Genomic DNA, 19,843 nt, shown 5'->3' with positions numbered 1-19,843 from the left:
ATCTAGTGGTTATAAATGTTATATGTTTGGTTTTAAGGAAGATTCCTATTGACTGGGGGGCAGGGTACACGAAAATCAAAACCGTTGGTCGCGACAATTTTTTAGTCTCTCACCTCACTTACCCCTGACAGGGACACCTTTAACTACTTTAGCCGTTTTAGATGTCCGCATGGATGCGCAGAGAGAATGAAGGGGACGCGCATTCACGGAGACGCACGCCCCTTGACGCTGACACTTAGAAAAGGGTTCTAAATTCTTCCTGTCATTTGCAAAGGACGGGAAAAGGAGTTGTGGCAAGCCCTAGACCGAGGAGACTGTCTGACTTTTCAGCAAGTTGGACAGATGACATGTTAACTCCTGGTTTGAACAAATAAAAAGAAAGAGGAAAAACCACTTAAAAATTCCGCCGCGGGGCTCTGCAGGTCTTGCTACCCAATAGCCCTCCGAAGACAGCCAATTCCTGCGCGTTCCTCTCTGCTCACCCTCCTACCCAGCTTCACTCTCTCTTTTTTCCTTCCCCCCCCCCCCCCCACGCTCGCCTTGAACCGGGACCCAGGGAGGACGAAGCAAGGCATCGGTCCTCTCCTCCTCCAAACCACCGCAGCCGAGCGCGTGAAGCTTCCCTTTGTTCAACGAGGCTCGCTCTCCTCCCCGGCAGATCCACCTGGATGCTCTCCCTCGGTGACATTTTGCGCCGGGGCTGGTGGGTGGCTGGGGTGGAGCGAGAGGAGCACGGGGGGGCGGGGGCGAAGAAAGGTCAAGCCTAGGAAAAGGCAGGAGACGCCTTTCATAACCTGCGTGGCGAGGCGTGCGCGCGGTTATTGATTTATTTTCTCCTCATTTATTGATCGCACAAGCAGAGCGGCGCGGGGAGCCCGGGGAGATGCAGGACCACCCACTGGCGGGGAAGCAGCGAGCAGCCCTCCCGCGCCCCCGCGCTGCCGAGCGCCTCTTGCCTCCGCGCTCCGGCGTTTGCCCGCGCCGGCCCCGGCCCCACCGCGCCGCCGCCGCCGCCCGCCCGGCCGCCCCGCAGCCCCGCCGCCCCGCAGCCCTGCACCGCGCCGCTCGCGCCCCGGCGACCGCCGCGGCGCAGTAAGTTGGCAGGAGCGAGTCCCCTCCGTTCTCGCCTCCCCCGCACCTTTTGAACTTGTTGCTGCTGCTCGGCTCGCCTGCGCCTGGCTTTTGGAAGGTGAAAAGGAGGAGGGAGGCACGGAGGCATGGGGGAAGGGGAAGAAGAGCTCGCTTGAGCTTTATTTATGCTCCTTCGGCCCGTCGGATTCGGCTGCTCGGGAGCGGCTCTCTCGGCTTTTCCCTTTCCGGGTGCACGGCGAGGAGAAAGTCTCTATGCAACTCAGCCCCGGCGCGCACTTTGCCAGGTATGTACCTCGGGCGAGGCGCGTTCTGCGCGGAAGCAGATGCCGCGGCGGCGGCGGCGGCTGCCAGCTCCCGGGCTCTGTAACTGTCACACTGTACCTGGGCTGAACTTGAACAGAGAGTGAAGGGGAGATTGGGCGAACGCTTTTGGCAGACACACGGCGTGCTCCTAGACGTGGGGGAGGAGGATCTATATTAACGCCCCCCAGCCGTGCCCACCGCACAGCACCTCAGTCTCTGCAAATACGGCCCGAGGAGTAGAAGCGGCGACCGGATTCCCAAAGAGACGTGGGGCAGCGGCTGTGACCGCATCTCGGAAGCTACAACAACAGGTCGCCTTTTTGAGACTCCTTTGGCGGGAAGGGCCACTTGGAAAGGGAAGGTTTGAAAGCTGAAAAGGAAGGTGGAAGGGTTCCCTAATTCTTCAAAAGAATACCACTGAGTGAGTGTCCTTCGTCTCCTCTATCCTACACAACACATACTGACCCCACGTTATCCAGACTGTCAGGGAAGAAATCAAAGACACCTGTTTGAAGAAATTGCGGCATCTAAAGTCACCTGTGTACTTAATTTGTGCCAGGGCTGGCCTGGTCCAACTGGTGGAAGAGGTTTGTTTAGGTTTGGTTGGGTGTGATTGTTAGGACATTATATATTTTTTTCCTCTGTTACTCCAAATACTTGTCTTTGAGGGAAACTTGCCCTTCTGTGAACTGTGACTTCACCAGGAGCCCTACATTGGAATAAGGCTGATACCTCTGGACCACGTTTCTCAGTAGTATTTGCCTGACAGGAGGAAGTGGGTGATTGTGGCTACTTTGAGTGACCCATTGTAGACACTTGATTGCCCTTCTGGCCTCCACTTGAAGGAACCATGGCGGCGGGGGTAGCAGCGTGGCTGCCCTTTGCCAGGGCAGCCGCTATTGGGTGGATGCCTGTGGCCTCGGGGCCCATGCCGGCTCCCCCGAGGCAGGAGAGGAAAAGGACTCAAGATGCTCTAATTGTGCTGAATGTGAGTGGCACCCGTTTCCAGACATGGCAGGACACCCTGGAACGTTACCCAGACACTCTGCTGGGCAGTTCGGAGAGGGACTTTTTCTACCATCCAGAGACTCAGCAGTATTTTTTTGACCGTGACCCAGACATCTTCCGCCACATCCTGAATTTCTACCGCACTGGGAAGCTCCACTATCCTCGCCATGAGTGCATCTCCGCTTACGATGAAGAACTGGCCTTCTTTGGCCTCATCCCAGAAATTATTGGGGACTGCTGTTATGAGGAGTACAAGGATCGCCGACGAGAGAACGCGGAGCGTCTTCAGGACGATGCTGATACCGACAACACCGGAGAAAGCACGCTGCCCACTATGACGGCTCGGCAGAGGGTCTGGCGGGCATTCGAGAACCCCCACACCAGCACAATGGCCCTGGTGTTCTACTATGTTACCGGGTTCTTTATTGCCGTCTCAGTCATCGCCAATGTGGTGGAAACAGTGCCATGTGGGTCCAGCCCAGGTCACATTAAAGAACTGCCCTGCGGGGAGCGGTACGCCGTGGCCTTCTTTTGCTTGGATACAGCCTGCGTCATGATCTTCACAGTTGAGTACTTGCTTCGCCTGGCGGCAGCTCCGAGTCGTTACCGTTTTGTGCGGAGCGTCATGAGTATCATCGACGTGGTGGCCATCCTGCCTTATTACATTGGGCTGGTGATGACAGACAATGAGGATGTCAGTGGAGCCTTTGTCACACTCCGCGTCTTCCGGGTCTTCCGGATCTTTAAGTTTTCCCGCCACTCTCAAGGCCTGCGCATCCTGGGGTACACACTGAAGAGCTGTGCTTCAGAATTGGGCTTCTTGCTCTTCTCACTCACCATGGCTATCATCATCTTCGCTACGGTTATGTTCTATGCAGAGAAGGGGTCTTCGGCAAGCAAGTTCACCAGCATTCCTGCTGCCTTCTGGTACACCATCGTCACCATGACAACCCTAGGGTAGGTGCCATCAGAGGAAATGGGATGGGGGTTGAATGTGTATGAGGCGGTTGTGCACCCATTAAGGTTGTATGCTTATTCAGAGGAAAGAATCTTTCTCTTTCTTAAATGGGTTAAGGAAAGTATTATCTAAATGGTTTTGAAGAACTCTTTTTGATCTATGAAATGAGTATGATACAGTGATTGAAGTATTAAGGGAGTTGCTGGCCAGTGGTGAGTATTGATGCCTGAAAGGGATAAATACACAAAGAAATTTTAGAATTCCTGAGTATAGAGAAAGATCATCAATCTTATATGTATGAATACATAAAAATATGACAATGGAAAACACAAAATTTGTGTCCAAGTAAAGGTATGAAAATATACAGTTATGTATTGAAATGCCTAGAAAGTGCTTCAGAGTATTGAAATGAAAAGTTTCCATATATTATTTTCATATGAATACTTTTGGCATGCACTTCCTTCTGAGAACCATAATTCCCATTTTACAGCATTTTAAAACATAGATGATAGATATTATCAAAGGATTTGTAATGTGTATGCACAGATTCATGTATGCATTTTCTTTATGGCTGATAAGTTGTGCAGTGTTTTAGAATATTAGGGCTGAAACTGATCAACTCTTCAAAATGCAGTGGAATGGTATTTGCAACATTTAAGATTCTTGGTTCATAGTTTCAAATAAAGAAGCAAATGACTCATCCACACATTGTTAAAGAAACTACAGATCCCATCAGGCAATGGGCTCATGTCCATTAAGTACACATAGAGGGCAGAGCAGTATCTAATGAGATTGATGGTCACCAAGGGCTGGTTGTATTAGAGAATTTGGGGACCTAATTTCCTTTTAGAATTCTTTTCTTCATTATTTTATCTGGTGGTAATGGTGTTTAGCAACCAAAGGGACATATTCTGAATTAATATTGCTTTTTAAAATAGAATTTAAGCTAGAATTAGGATTTTTTAGATGATTGAAGAAAGATATGACATTATTAATAATGTTAATTAAACTGCAGAAAAGTAGCAGCATTTATATATTAGAGAATATAGTGAAATAAAATGGTAAGAGCCTTTTACTTTTATGCATTCTTAGATAAGCCAAGTAGTGATGTTAGTGCCCTTTCTTTCTTTATGCTGCTTTTCTTGCATAGTTAATCTGTTCAATAAGGATTTGGTAATGGCTGTAAGAAAAAAGTTATTCCCAAGGCTGCTTTTTAAATTTTGTGTTTCTAATTTAATTGCCTTCTTTAAATGACAGTGTGGTTAAAGTCAACTTGATTTTATCAGACATATTGTATTGAACAGAATTTCTCATGTTGTCATATGGCTAACTAATGGAATATTTTGTATTTGAAGAATTTGGGGCTAAGTTAAGAAATTATGGTAAAGTAAAATAAAATGACATGATTTTGATTTAGTCTCACATATTTTTGAAGACCTACTGGTGGATTTTTCAAAAATGAATCAGTGAAAATTCTATATCCTACTGCTTGTATTTCCCTTTTATCCTGTTGGTAATTTTGTGATACATTTTGAAGAAGATGGAGAATACCTTAGCAGTGTAGGTGCTTAGTTCTAACCAAGAGGTTTGTGTCTCACTGTCTTTATGTCATTTGAAATATTTATTAAGGACAATTGAATAGTGTAAATCACTATCAGGACATCAAATTAGAAGTATATATGAATAAAAAGAGGACTCTATGTTAAGAGGAAATAAAAGAAGAAGTATTAAAAGGAAATATATTTTAAAAAAATTAGGTGCCTGAGCAGTGTTTTTCATGAAGTATCAGTAAGTTGTTTTAATACTATATATCCTCTCTCTGATTGAATATAGGCATTATTGATGAGATGCTAATTTCATCTGGCTATAAAGTTCTATGCTGGACATGAGAAGTTAGTATTATCCTAAAACTTGTTTTCTGAAATGACTTTCAAATGTTTATTTTCTTTTGAAATTTATTTTTGTTTTCAGGAAAAGATGAGGAAATGTTAACCATTAATGGCAATTTTTATTATATAAATAAAATACTTAGAAGCATCTACTTTTTGAAATGATTTAAGAAACTAAATCATAATACCTGAGTAAAATCTATGAAATGGTTTTAGTTTCACATGCTCTGTATGTTAGTATGTAAGAAAAATTAAGTACACACTCTTTCTCAGAACTTGGAAGCAAATTGGGAGTTACTTTCAAGACTTAAGTTCCACTGTAGTTGAAAATTTTAATTTTCAGGAAATTAAGCTAATTAGTGATCCTGATGAAATATAGCAGTCAGACTCTTAAGATGTAGAAATGTTGATGCAATCAAGATACAACCCATTTACTGGAGAATATATATGAACATTTAACAAAGCATATGCTTTATAGTATAGTAAAGTCTCCTTAGAAAATGTCCTCTGTTTCTCATCAAAATATATTTATAATGTATTATACTTTTCTGGAGAAATAGATTTAAAAAAAAAAATCCTGCCTTTTTGGTGTCTTAACTTTGGTTGCATTGTGACTCAGTAACTTTAATAATAGAAAATATTCAACAAAAGTCATTGCTTGAATTTATTTTTTACGCTATAGTCTTATATGATGAAGTGTAAGATACAAACTTTTTGGAAAATATGCAGTAGTTGAAGCTAAAATCAATCTGTGTCTGATAGATGACCAGGAATTTCCCATTACAGTCTATGAGCTCTTTTTACGTGGCTATTATTTTTAATGGAGCTAATGTTCATCAATTAATGATAATAGAAGTGAAAATGGAATCCTAGACAGTGGTTTTCGAAAGTTCTAGCTCATACAGACATTATCTGCATGAGAAGAAAGAGCCAAGAATTTTGTAATTCAGGACTGGCAGAATTATCTGCTACCTCTCAGATCATTTTAGACAATATTCAGTTGGTTTTTTGGTCTGAAGAAATGAATGGGTCTATCTTACTATTGTGTATTCTTCTAATCATTTTTGTGCTCCCTGAAATAGCAAATATATCATTATTCTACACCTTAACCATGCTCGTTATATAAGTAATTATTTAATTTGCCAATAAAATGAATGCTTTAAAATATAATTTTAAGCCTACCCATTTCCTATTAATTAAAGCAGGAAACATCAAAAGCACTATTTTAAAAATCAGTGAAAGAATGTCAGAAAGGGTTTTTAAAACAATGTTTACATTGAGTGGCCTTGTACATATCTTCCTCCATTTCATCCCTTCTTTCTGAGTATATTTGTTGACCTGCATGGGCCCTGATGACCCTTTTACTCCCCTGCCTCCCTCCTTTCTGTAACATAAACTCTAGCTACTACCCTAAACGGCTTGGGAGAGTAAAAACCTGGACCTCCTCTTTTGTCTTAATGACCTCTGGACAGTAACATTCCGCTGCTATTTTTCATTCAGGTGGTAGTACTTAAAAGTTGTCAAATTTAAGTTTGTTCCAAATGTTCACTAGTAATCAAGAATGATTTTGCAAACATGTTTTTAACAAGGTCCAGCTTCAGTTTACCGTTGTACCTTGGGCTTATGACTTGTGAATTAGAAGAGGTATCAGGTGGCACATTAAATATGTGGGGGGCTGTTATTTTAAGCAATACCTGCATTCTTGGTTATGATTACTAACCATTTAGACACTTTTTTAAAAAACAGAGATTGTATTACTTATGACATAAAGCTTAAGAACTTGTGAAGCGTCATTTCTCTGGTCCGTACCACTTCTTTAAATTTAAAATGAAATTGTTTTCATCAAAGTTTTCCAAATGGGAAAAAAGCTACTACATGGCTTTTCTGTAAAGTTTCATGTTTAGAATGAAACTTTATGATTTTACCTACATAAATGCTATTCTGATTTCTGGACAAATCTAGGAAGACATTCATCAGAAACAAATATGGTAGAATTACAAAATATGCTCCTAGAAAACTTAGTGTAGTTGTCTATTTATAAGACTCTCAAAACTAAATCTATAATATTTAAATTTTAATATAGTTGGTAAATTGCTATTTTAAGAGACAAAAAAGCAAAATAGCTTTTCGTTGTAACTTTCCTAATAACATATCAGGGGAAATTTCTTTTTTTAGAATGGCATAATTGGAGGGGGAATTATGCAATATATGTTCTATTTCACATAACATACAAATATGTTACATATCATATACAACATTACATATATTAACTGTTATATATTTTATATAATTATGTTATAAAGTATGTATTATTAAAAAGAAAAATAAACTTTTAAATGTCTTCCTGCTGTCGTCACTCTTCTGACCACGTAGCTTTAGGGAATGTTGGGAGTGTATCTTGCAGAATCACTTACATAGAGACTTTTGGTTTACTCAGCAATACTGAAAATGAGTAGAATTATATTTTGCCCTGTGCCGACATCCATGCATGAATGTTGCTAACATGTTAATCAAATACATCTTTACAAGGTGGGAGGGGGTACCAAAATTTATCTTTTTCATGAAGAGCCATACTGTGAGTAACATCCATTTTTATTTGGCTTACTACAACGTATTTTCACAAAGTTCTTTATAGAGCATGTTAATTGATGAGACTTGAAAATGAACGTTTAAAGAAATGTAGGAAAAGTGATATGTATTATTCTTAAGTGTCTTCATTTTGTTTTAGTCACCATTTGAATTAGAGATAATAGTTGACATGATGTATGTATTTTTTAGAAGTGTATATTCACCCAGCTTTCTACTTTCTTTCTACAAGCATTTGCTTGGTTGCCAGACAGAGGTATGTCAGGAAGAGATATGTGTTCTCTTGGCACAGCCCTCTAGAAAAGGGACCATTTTCTCATTTTCAGTAGATCTGTTATGATATTTTTTTTTTCTTTTTAGGATTTGCCTTTAGAGTACAGATTGATTTGGTCTTATACGTATTTTATTTGTGTACTTACTTCATTTAATTCTGTTATCATGTATTTTGTATTCCTATAAACTTTCCTCCCAATTATACTCATCTTTAAAAATGAGTTAATGAAGTTCACATTTCTTTTTCCCTGATTTCTGAATTGCTGGTGGAAGAAAACTTAGTTGTTATCTACTTAAAATCCATCATATTACACATACAAGATTTTTTGGGGGGCCTGATGATAATTACACAATTAAATATCCACAGTACTTTTTAAAATTTCATTTTTTTACTCTTTTTTTTTTTCAGAAGAACTTTAGGAATGTGCAGTAATAATTATCTGGGGGTTACTGCTGATGCTCAGGGATAAGAACGGAATAAATTTGTTCTTTATCCCATTATTTTAATGCATTTCTCTCCTAGTTCTACTGTCTGTGACTCCCTCTTTCCACCTTCCTCAGTATCACTGCTAGCTCTGCGCTTATTCGTACAGTACTGGAGTTTTCATGAGGTGCCCAGTGGATAGAACACAACGATGTGTTCTTATCTGGTGAGTTATTAGGCCATTTGGGGGAAAATACTTAATGGTGTAATTTTACCTGGTCTGATGGAGAAGAAAGTAAATCAATTATTTTTGCCTGAATTATCTAAAAAAAGAGCTGGCCTGTGGATTGTTAAAAACTGTATAATTTAACTTCTCTTTCATTGAAAGAAGGAGAATGGTGAAAAGAACTTTCCCTGAAAAGAAGGTATTATTCTTCCTTCAGAGCTGTAAGAATAATTTCACTCTGTTTTTTCCCCTACTCTCCATATGTCTTATATTGTTTTCTGAGCATGAGTATATATATAGAAATAGGCATTGTTCTCCCACTAACTTCAGCAGCTAGATTTGACGGTGTGGGATGTGATCTGGTAGTGAAAAGAAACCCAGGGTGAGACGCCGTCTCTGTGTACATCTGCATTTCTCCTTGCATCAGTAGATTCCATTGGAATTTTTTGCCCTTTAGTTTTCTGCTTTGAGAGCCAGCCTTTACCCTGACCTTCGCCATGAAGCCTTCTCAACCTCCCAAGCTTACATCATCTGTAGTTGAAGTACACTTGACATTAGTAAGTGCTGTTTTTTAATGTAATTTATGGTTTTACTTCTTGCTTGCCTAACTACATGGAAAGGCTTTTGAGGTTTGAGTCTATACCTTTTGGAGACTTATTACCTGGATACGGTGTTGCTGGTCATGTTGTGTGATGATACGTGCACACCATGGAGAGCACCTTAGCCATGGACCAGTGCCATCTCAACATTAGCAAGAATTGACTAATTTAATCTTATGCTTTGTTCAATGTTAAGATGAAAAACTTGAAATGTTATTTGACCACTTTGTCTTTGAATGTACTATAATCCATCCTTCTTATTTTTCTCTTTTAACTCGGGAGGGCTGTAACATTCTTCTCTGCAAAGGTTAGAATTAATGTCTGTCAATGGCTGTTTCCTTAATCAGTATGCTTTCTGGTGAGGGCTGGGTAAATTGCAGGTGTCTCTGGGAAGCATATGGAGATGTGTTATAATGTAAGTGAATCTGTGCAGAAATATACTGCCTTCTCTTTCAAGCTCAGTCCCCTATCTAAATATGAGTAGCCTGAGGGGCACGTGGGTCAAAAAGATACCTAGATGACACTTAGTCACTAGAAACATGTTCTCTTTCTTACCCAGTAAACACAAATTGGCACTTTTTCCTTTTATTCAGGTCCACTCATTTATGCATAAAATGGAATTGTTTTAAAATAGGGAACTATTGTCTGTAAGTGACACATGAGATAAATTTTTTCTCTTTTTAGGAGGAAGTTCTCATTCTAGTGATTAGAAGGCAGGTTTACAAAATGTAAATACACATGTGGATACATATCCTGTCATGGTGCAATCCATCTTGTATTGGAAATTTTGACAAGTCTGTTATGTAAAGAAGATGAGAATCATAGAAAGTGTGGGGAGAATAGGGAGTGAGTTATCAGAAGTTAATAACGAGAAAAAAATAACATAAAAGAGTAGGATGACAGTTGAAATCATGTCAAATAGAGTGGGAAGGTTTTGTTCTACAAGTAAAAGTTCTTGTCTTTTTTGCTCCTATGTGGGCCTGATTCTTCCATCTTCCTCACTTTCTTCACTTTTAAGAATACCAGTAATAGTGCTTTCGGAAACCCAAAGCCTTACCAGTAAGTTATGCTCTCAGGAAATCAAAATGTGACTCATAGGGTTCAGTTCCATTTAACAGATTTTTGTTGATCACTTACTACCTGTCATTGACCACAGCAGTAAAGCATAACTGCCAACTTCCAGACCTTGAGAACTGTATGTTCTAGTAGGAAAGGCAGAAAGTGAACACAAATATATAATTCTAGGCAGTGGAGGGTGCTACAAACAAAATAAGACAGGGTAGGAAGTGTGCAATTTTGGATAGGGGATAAACAAAGCCTTTCCAAAAGGAATATTTGAGCTGATGGCTTTCTGAAAAGATGAAGGGAGTCCTGGGAATATCTAGACGAAGAGTTTAGAAGAAGAGAGAAAAGAAGTATCAAGACCTGCAATGTGGGAGGCAGCTTGGTGTGTTCCCCTTACGGACACTGTAATTGAAGCAAAGTGAGGGAGGGTCTTAGTAGCAAATACTATCTGAAAGGTACTAGTTGGGATGAGATGACCTAGGATATTTTGGACCATAGTAAAGACCTTTGGTTTCATTTGAGATATAATAGGGAGACATTAGAAAGTTGTGAGCATGGTAGGGATGGGATAAAATTTCTGTATTAAAATGAGCACAAGCCCTGAAACATTTAAAATTTTAAAACACTCATTTTAACATTAATTTCTTTACCATGTATAAATTCTCCTTCTTTGCTAGATTCATTATACTTACCTTAACTTAAAATTTATATCCAGTTATTCATGAGATTTTCCAGAAAAATGGAGTATTTTATGAGTGCATGATTAAATTATTCCTAGCTGACAAAAATAAATCTAGTTCAAATGAGAAAATTGAATTCCACATTTTAGCTGAAAAGACTAAACTGATTCTCAATAGAAATGGAGCAATCTGCGAAACAAATGAGGATAATTCTTTATCTTGCATATAGATTTGCAGACTTACAGTTGTCAATTCCAATGTTAGTGTTTAAGAATATCACATACGCTATGAATTCTATTTAAAGAATTTTCCTTCCTTTGGTGTTTTTTTTCACTTTGCAGTAGGTACATATATATCTTCTTTAGGTGTTTTGTTATTTTTGTAAGTTTGAAAGTAAAAGTGGTTTACGTGTCTTGAAATCTATGAAAATTGCCAGAGCATATGTATTTTTAAACCCAAATTAAATAGGGACCATGCTTGTAGCAAGTGCATAGTGAAAACTAACAGAGGCATTGCTTTATTAAGAATTACTGTGCTAGAGAGTAAAACATAATCATGAATGGGTAATTGGAGAGAACTTGGGTTTGGAAGAACAAGAATTGGATTAACAGCATAAAAGTAGATAGATAGATAGAGGTATATATAGTAGATAAGTACATAGGTATCTATACCTATATCTATCTATCTATCTATCTATCTATCTATCTATCTATCTATCTATCATCTATCTATTTATCTATCTATAGATATAGGTGTAGATACCTATATACGTATCTATTATATATACCTCTACCTATCTACTTATCTATCTATAGATATAGATGTAGATACCTATATACGTATCTACTATATATACCTCTGTCTATCTACCTACATACCTACCTACCTACCTATTTCCCAGATGAGCAATTTGTGAAAATACTTCCTATATCTAAGGGAATTCAGTGTGACATCTCACTTGGACATGCTGTTTTCATTAAAACGTCTGCCCTCCAGGTAGTTCTGCATCCTACCCAGGAGTTCTGTACAAGAGGCTTGATTCCTGATGGAACAAACTAGGACTCATGAGGGCGTCACAAAGGAAAAAGTCCTGGTATTTCCCATGCTTTGCGAGTGATGAAGTTGATAATGACATTCCCACTCATAATTACTACGTTTGTATATTTTGAATGGGGAACTGGGTTCCATTCATTGTGCTACAGAAATTAAGCTATCTAACCCTGTATCAATATTAATGCAATTTGGAGAAAAATCCTTATGCATATTATTTTGGATGATACTTTGGGACTCATGAAAGTGTTTCCAGTTCTTACCAAATGTGGTGTTTTGAGAATGAAAAATAAGCACATGTATTTGTATTCTTCTTAAATTAGATGAAAACAGTAATGCATGTAGTGCTTATGCACTCTCTCTAATGTCTGATTTTCTGCTTTAGTATAAAGTTATTAAAATCCTGGAATTTTTTAGGGAGGGTGGGAGAGAGTCGCGGGAGGAAGGGGATATATGTATAAATACAGCTGATTCTCTTTGATGTACCACAAAAACTGGGACAACAGTGTAAAGCAATTATATTCCAATAAAGAGCTTAAAAAAATAAAAAATTAAATCATGGAATTTTGATGTGCAGGGCTTTTTAGAAATCATCTTGTAGAAAATTTCTAATTTATACTTGAAGAAACTAGGAAAAATAAAATCAGAACTAGCTAGTGGAAGAACATAAGCTAGATTTCTGGGGGAACATTTGAGGTCTAATGCTCTTTGGAGCACAGTACACTGGAAGTCTTTTTTCCCCCATATTTCTTTCTCTACTCTATATCTATTCTTATCATTAAAATATTACAAAGTAGTATATATGCAGGCCTAAAAAGGCCTGTAGATGATTGTGGAGTTTCCTTATAAAATAAATAAAATTGCAGTAATGACTTCCTATTATATATATGTATATGTATATATGTTATATGCATATTTCATAGCTTCCCATTAGATTATAAATTATACATGTAATAATGTATATGAAATATATACATATACATATATGAATAAAGGGACTATGACCTGGTACCACAGATAAACAAATTCATGTAATAAGTCTCATTTTATCATGCTTCCCTTGGTAACCTGCTAATTGTTAAATCTTGTTGAAACTAAAGAGAATTCATTATTGAAGTGTCAACTCTGAATTTAGACCGTTATCTAAAGAGATGATTTTGCTGTTTTTAACATCAGCGTAGCTTTAATTTTAAAAGCAGGCTATGAAATAAGTGTCAAATAATTTGACTTGTTTTGGTCTGAAGAGCAGAAATTCAAAATTTGGAATACCAGATACATTTATGTTTTGCTCCAAAAATACCATGTTTTATTCATTAAATGAAAATACATATTAAGGTTCAAATTAAATAATATTTTAAAATATGTTTGAATTGAACATTATATCATGAAACATATTCTGAGGTGATGTTCTCAGGCTTATTTAAATAGTACGCTTCTATTCTGAAAAACATAAAAAATTCTGTTTTTTTCCTCCTGGAATTATTAAGGGAAAAACAACTCCTTTAAAATTCCCTCAAATTTTTGAAAGTTAATATTCTAGAAAATTAGGTAGTAAACAGATACTTGTAACACTTTAAAGGAAATTTTCAAGATGAAGCTAAATTGATAAATTATAGAGAAGGACCTTACATTTCAGTAGAATGTATTTAAAACAGCTAAGCCTTTGATACAAACAGCTTAAAGAACTGAGCCAAGATACATTGCTTTTATTTTACTCCAGGTGCACAGAATTTAAATAATTATTACTATTTTTCATGATACACTTCTATCATTCATCCATTCATGGTCCTCCTTATCATTTTATTTATTCAATAACTCTTATTAGTGTAATATGCACAGGTGAACCTACCACCAAGCCCCAGCTATGTCATTGATATTTACCTGCATTTAATCATAAGCACCTCCTCTCTCCATTTTGTCTCACTGTCTTTCTGTGCTATAGATAGCCATGATCCTGTATTCTGTACTTATCATTCTGAAAGCTATATTTTTAATTGGGAGATTTTGTTAACTTTATAAAAGGATATCATGCTGCGTGCAATCTTTTTGGCTCTTTCATGTAATATTTTATTACCAAGGTTCATCCATGTAGTTGCCATGCATTGTAATTCATTTTTTGGCTGCTGTATAATATTTTACTCCATTATGTGAATATAACACAATTTATTCAGCCACTTTGTTGATGAAATTTAGTTTGGTTCTAGGTTTTTCGGAAGAGTGCTGATAAGCATATTGTTGACATGTGCAAATGTTTCTCCTGTAGAGTGAAATTAGTAGGTTGCAGATATGAATGTACAACTTATAGGGATAAAGGCAAATTCTCCAAAGTTGCTGCATTGATTGACACTTCCACCAGCTATGAATAAACAAAAAGTACATAAATAAAATTTCCCAGAAAATGATTTCTATTAGGCAGTGGAACCCAGTGAGGAGAGGAAGTGCATATGGTTAGATGTAGGCTAAAATGAAAACACTGAGACTCTTTTTTTCATTGGTATTGCTTTTAACCTGATCTTTTTGAGATGAGAAATGAATACAATTGTAGCAATCATAACTTGCATTTTATTCAACTCCATGACCTGTGGTTGGATTCTTCTTTTTTCAGCCTAAAAAGGTTTACTTTGATAAACATTACATTCATATTTTCACAATGCAAAATAGTTTATTAATTTCAACTATGTGTTTGAACTCAAGGCCAACCATATCCAAGTCAATAATGTGAAAAACATCAAACCTGAAAATATCTCACTAGGCTTTGGTTTATTTATCCTTGTGACATTAAAAATGAGGATTGAAGTTGATGTTAAACTGATTTTTCTGATGTTTCATAGTATTTTATTAAACGTGCATGTAACTCTTTGCAAACATGTACCATCAAGAAACTGTTCAGATCCTCTCCATTCGTATTGTCTAATTTATCAGAACATTGCATTAGTTAGAAAAAATATGCTAAATTGAAGGCATCTCAGGCACTCAGAAGGGGATACATCACTATGAAATAGGATATAAGAATAAATGTCGAGAGGAAATCACTTCCATTTCAGGAAATTCTTAATTATGGAAATTAAAGTGAACATTATTCCCATCCTTCACAGATAACCTTGCAAATTTTTTCATGTTTTCAATAAAAGACAATTGTTTTGCAAAGCATAATGCATTTACAGTGTATAGTTGTTGAACTTATCTTTTTTTAAAAAAATATAGAATTTGTGTTTTAGACTTTAAAATTATATGAATTTGATACAAAATGTCAGAAGACGTCACTGTAAATATGCTAATAAAAATAATGTAATTTAGAAAATGACTATGACCTTCACTTTGTGGAAACAGGGTACTTTATTCAGGATTGGCATGGTCCTAAAGTAAAGTGCCTATTGATTTCTCAAAGAATTGTGTAAAAGTCCAAATACCTTCATAATCAGCTAAATGAAAAATAAGATTATTTTATTTCAAAGATAATTAAAAAGAGGTGGTTCTTTTAGTCAAGTAGCAAATTTTGTCACCATGTTCTGAAATATTTTAAGCCACACTTTGAAGAAATTAAGAAAGCACTTTATGGACCATCCATTCCTTTTATTCCATCTCCTTGTTATTTCCCACATTGTTCAGTGCCCAGTTTCTGGATCTATACCTAATGTTTTAAATATCACTAAAATGTGTGTGAATGAAAATACTTATATACATTTAAGAAGCAAACATATATGTGGATACAAAATGTATGGATGTGTATGTAATATACACATATGCATATGTTGCTATACACATTCTTTTATTTTCCTGGGAGGACACAAAATGAACTATTGATGATAAAACTTTTAAGAAGTCTGGACATGTCGGATATAGGAAGAACTATTTTATATTTCATTGTGTACCTCTTTGTATTAAAAACATTTTTCTATTAGCCTGTAGAATTTCTTTTAGAAGAGGGCTCTCTGGTGACATTTGGGGCCTTTTATTTTCATATGTTTCTATACAAAAACATTACCAGATGTTATTTAAAATTAAATCCCTTCTCTTATAATAACCCTTTGATAATTCACTCAACAATGATCTTTAATATATAGGGTGATAAATTAGAGCCAGCCTGAATTTAAATGCCAGCTCAATGATGTTGATCAAGTTACTTAAACTCTACCTGAGATTCCTCATCTATAAAAATAGGTTGGTAACACCTACCTGATAGGACTTTTATAAAAACTCAATGTAGATATGTAAAGTTCTTAAAACATTACCTTCTACATAAGTGCTATATGAGGAATTGCTATTATATTATTATTATTATTTAACATGATATTAAATGTAACAATGCATATTTTTCTTACATAAGAAGTAGCAGTAAAGTAGCAGGAGGAAATTTTGGGAGGGTATGGATATGCTGTGGCCTTGATAGTAGTCATGGTTTCATGGGTGTGTACTTATCCCTCAAATTCATCAGAGTTTGTATATATTGAGTATGTATGTGTTGCTTTAAAGAAAGAGAGAGAGGCAGAGAGAGAGAGAGAGAGGAAGAAAGGGAAGAAGGAAGAAAAGGGAAGAAGAAAAGCAAAGAAAGAAAGAAAAACTCCTAATGGAAAAAAAGGAAAAGTCTCTAGTTGGTTACCCAGTAAACCATTAGGCAGGAAATGACTGTTGAAGATGAGGAGTTATTTATTTGTTTGTTTGTTTGTTTATTTATTTATTGGCTGCATTGGGTCTTTGTTGCTGCGCACGAGCTTTCTCTAGTTGTGGCGAGCGGGGGCTACTCTTCATTGTGCTGCTCAGGCTTCATGCAGTGGCTTCTCTTGTTGCAGAGCTTGGGCTCTAGGTGCATGGGCTTCAGTAGTTGTGGCATGTGGGCTCAATAGTTGTGGCTCACGGGCTCTAGAAAGCAGGCTCAGTAGTTGTGGCCCACAGGCTTAGTTGCTCTTTGGCATGTGACATCTTCCAGGACTAGGGCACGAACCTGTGTCCCCTGCATTGGCAAGCAGATTCTTAACCACTTACTTCCCCCCCACCAGGGAAGTAAGATGAGGAGTTATTGATTGAGGACACACAATAAGTCAAGAGGCATTTTCTGTATAGAAGCTGGAATTTCAATTCACCATATATATAATTTTTTGTTGTTGAAGATTCAACAGTTAATACATTTGAGTTACCAAATTATAAAAATCCTATGTCTCTGGTAAACTTGTATTGAAAGTATATACTTAATCAATCATACCTTTATTATTTTTTAGTCTGCCAATTTTTAAAGAGGATTTGAAACAGTTCACTGTCAAATGAACCAAAAATATTAAATAAACAACTGCCAAGTGTTAAAGATGAAGCGGAAATGATGGAGAACAAAAAACTCTGTTAAATAAAGCTTTACTAACCATAAATTCAGCTCTGGATTTCCTGGCAGCCAAAGAAAGAAAGGAAAGTGTAGTATGTTTCACAGTTCTGTTTAGCCAAGAAAGGAAAGTCTCTCACTTGATGACGAGTTGTTTTAGAAGAGACTAAGAGGAATTTATCATGTGGATCTTTATAAGCAGGTTATTTAACAACATAATGAACAGTATCTGCAACAGTAGTTTAATGAAATATTTAGAATTTTTTTTGATTTGACTATATAGTATACACGTTTTTATAATGCAAAGTATATAATATCATAAGAATATAAAAGTATTTTCAGAGGAAATATTAATTATGTGATAAAATATATAACTTCTAGATAATTACAGGATTCATTTGTAGAGTTTAGAAAATTCTGGGTGATGTTTCTTAGTGTGGATGGAAGGCCATCAGAATTAGGACCACCTGGGACACTTACAAAAATGTAGCTCCTTAGCAGTCACCTGAAACAATTTAATGTCTGGAGGTGGGAACCATGACAACTGCATTTTCACTTCTCTCATAAAATTGTGAGAACCAGTGATCTGGAAGAATGTATGTTGAGGATATCTCTAATATCCTCATCTGGGAATATTATTGACCTTGAGCTGGTAATATTTTGAAAGGAGATAAAAATATGTTGTGTAAAACAGTGACTTTTGGATGCATGGGTGAATTGAAGTGTATTTCTAATATGCAAGTGGGTTTAATTTTTATATAGTTTCATAATTTTTCTTTAAATAAAGGAACACTGAAAAATGACACGTTGGTATTTGTTTGTTTATTGTGCTGGCCTCCTGTAGCAAGTACTTGACACCTCTTATGCATTATATATGTTTTCCATCTTTCTTTCTTAAAAGAAAACTAACTTTTCATTGGCTTGAAGAGCTTTATTCCATTACCTTACTAACAAATAGTTGGCATATATTTGTAAGTATGCAAAGTTCATTATATAGTCTCATGTGAATTATTATTTTCATTTTTTGTCCTTTGTTGTTTGTGATTCCTTCTGGCTGGGATTTGGGCTATGGAATTTGCATTAAGAGAGACCTGTGAGAGGACAATAAAAACTAGAGTTGGAGATGAAAAAAAAAGACAAAACCAAAACAAAAAACAATAACCTAGACAAAGTAGCAAAAGTGCTAGTTTTTAATATTACCTAATGAATATGTATGTAGGAAGATAGATAGAAATTCAATAATCTTCAGTCTAGGTGATAAACGGATTCTTTTTTGCAAAAGCCCTATGCTGTCTTCTGCCAAGGAACAAGGTGTTGTGGATAATGACCATGAGTACTAGTGTTCTGCAGCGCAACTAGAGTAAGAAGATACAGCTGCTTCCTTTCGGGAGTTTGGGATTGTGAGCTTTTAAAGTTACTGATTTCCTGAATTGTCAGGCATGGGTGGGCTGAGCTTTCCTCAGTGGGGGCACAGCCTTGAGTGAACAATTGAGCATACATAAGGAACATAAGAAACATGGAGTCTTAGGTTGAGGTCTCTAAAGAAGGGAAAAGCTTATGAGAAGCCAAGACAGCACCCAGCATAAAGTCAATCTAAATCTCGTGAGACCAGAATTTTCTTAGAGTATATTTTTTTTCTCCCTTTCCCCCTTTTTATTTTCTTCTATATAAGCAGAAAATTGATTCAAAAGGATTTACTTTCCAAAGAGGATAATTTTTAATCACATGTTAGGGATTTCAACTGTGGAGGACCTAAAGATAGAAAACAAATTACTAGTGCATTCTTAGATTATAATTGAGCATAAGGGAAGTTTTATGTAAAAATCTACAGAATGGCTGATTTGATGTTGAGCTTTTTAATTGGCTTTTCATGGCTGCTAGCCTGTCCAAAATGACTTCATCTTCCTTCCTGGTAAATATAGGGAAGTATTAATAAACCTTTTCCCATGAGGTATAGCTGCAAAGAGAATGGTCTTGTGAAAGGTAGATTGAAGATTCCTATGGCTAGGAATCGAAATTCACTTCCTGACTTGGAGGAGGCTGTGTGATTAGCTGTGGCTACAGGATTTCTGGTTGTTAACTTTGGTAAAAGGAGGAAACTTTTGGTCAAAAGTTATGATTCAATCATAAAAGTCCTGATAAATGTAATCTCCTGGAAACTTAAATGTCTCTTAGTGTCAAGATCAAGAGACCTGCCATGACATTTCGAAATCTTGGTTTGAAGTGAGATTAGTTAGATGATGCAGGTTTATTCCAAGTCAGACAAATAGGAAAGATAGTCTTTTCAACCCTCTGTAATGCCACTTTTCCTGAACGAAATATATATGAGGAGAGAGAAAGGGAAGGAGGGAACGCGAGGGAGGGAGAATGTGAATGAAT

The 19,843-nt window shown here is 37.0% G+C and overlaps 1 protein-coding gene across 1 annotated transcript in view; it reads left to right on the top strand.

The window, feature by feature from the left end:
* Positions 1 to 1,253: 1,253 nt before the first annotated feature.
* The window catches only part of KCND2 (potassium voltage-gated channel subfamily D member 2), a 472,359-nt gene continuing 453,769 nt past the window's right edge, over positions 1,254 to 19,843 (top strand). Inside the window, exon 1 of the mRNA XM_057732282.1 lies at positions 1,254 to 3,360. Within this exon, the coding sequence (XP_057588265.1) occupies positions 2,246 to 3,360 (1,115 nt within the window). The 5' untranslated portion in view covers positions 1,254 to 2,245. The remainder of the gene's footprint in view (positions 3,361 to 19,843) is intronic.

Source organism: Hippopotamus amphibius, chromosome 4 (assembly GCF_030028045.1).
Source record: "Hippopotamus amphibius kiboko isolate mHipAmp2 chromosome 4, mHipAmp2.hap2, whole genome shotgun sequence".
Lineage (NCBI taxonomy): Eukaryota > Metazoa > Chordata > Mammalia > Artiodactyla > Hippopotamidae > Hippopotamus > Hippopotamus amphibius.
The sequence above is the reverse complement of the archived record's forward strand: the minus strand, read 5'-3'. Positions and strand labels throughout refer to the sequence as shown.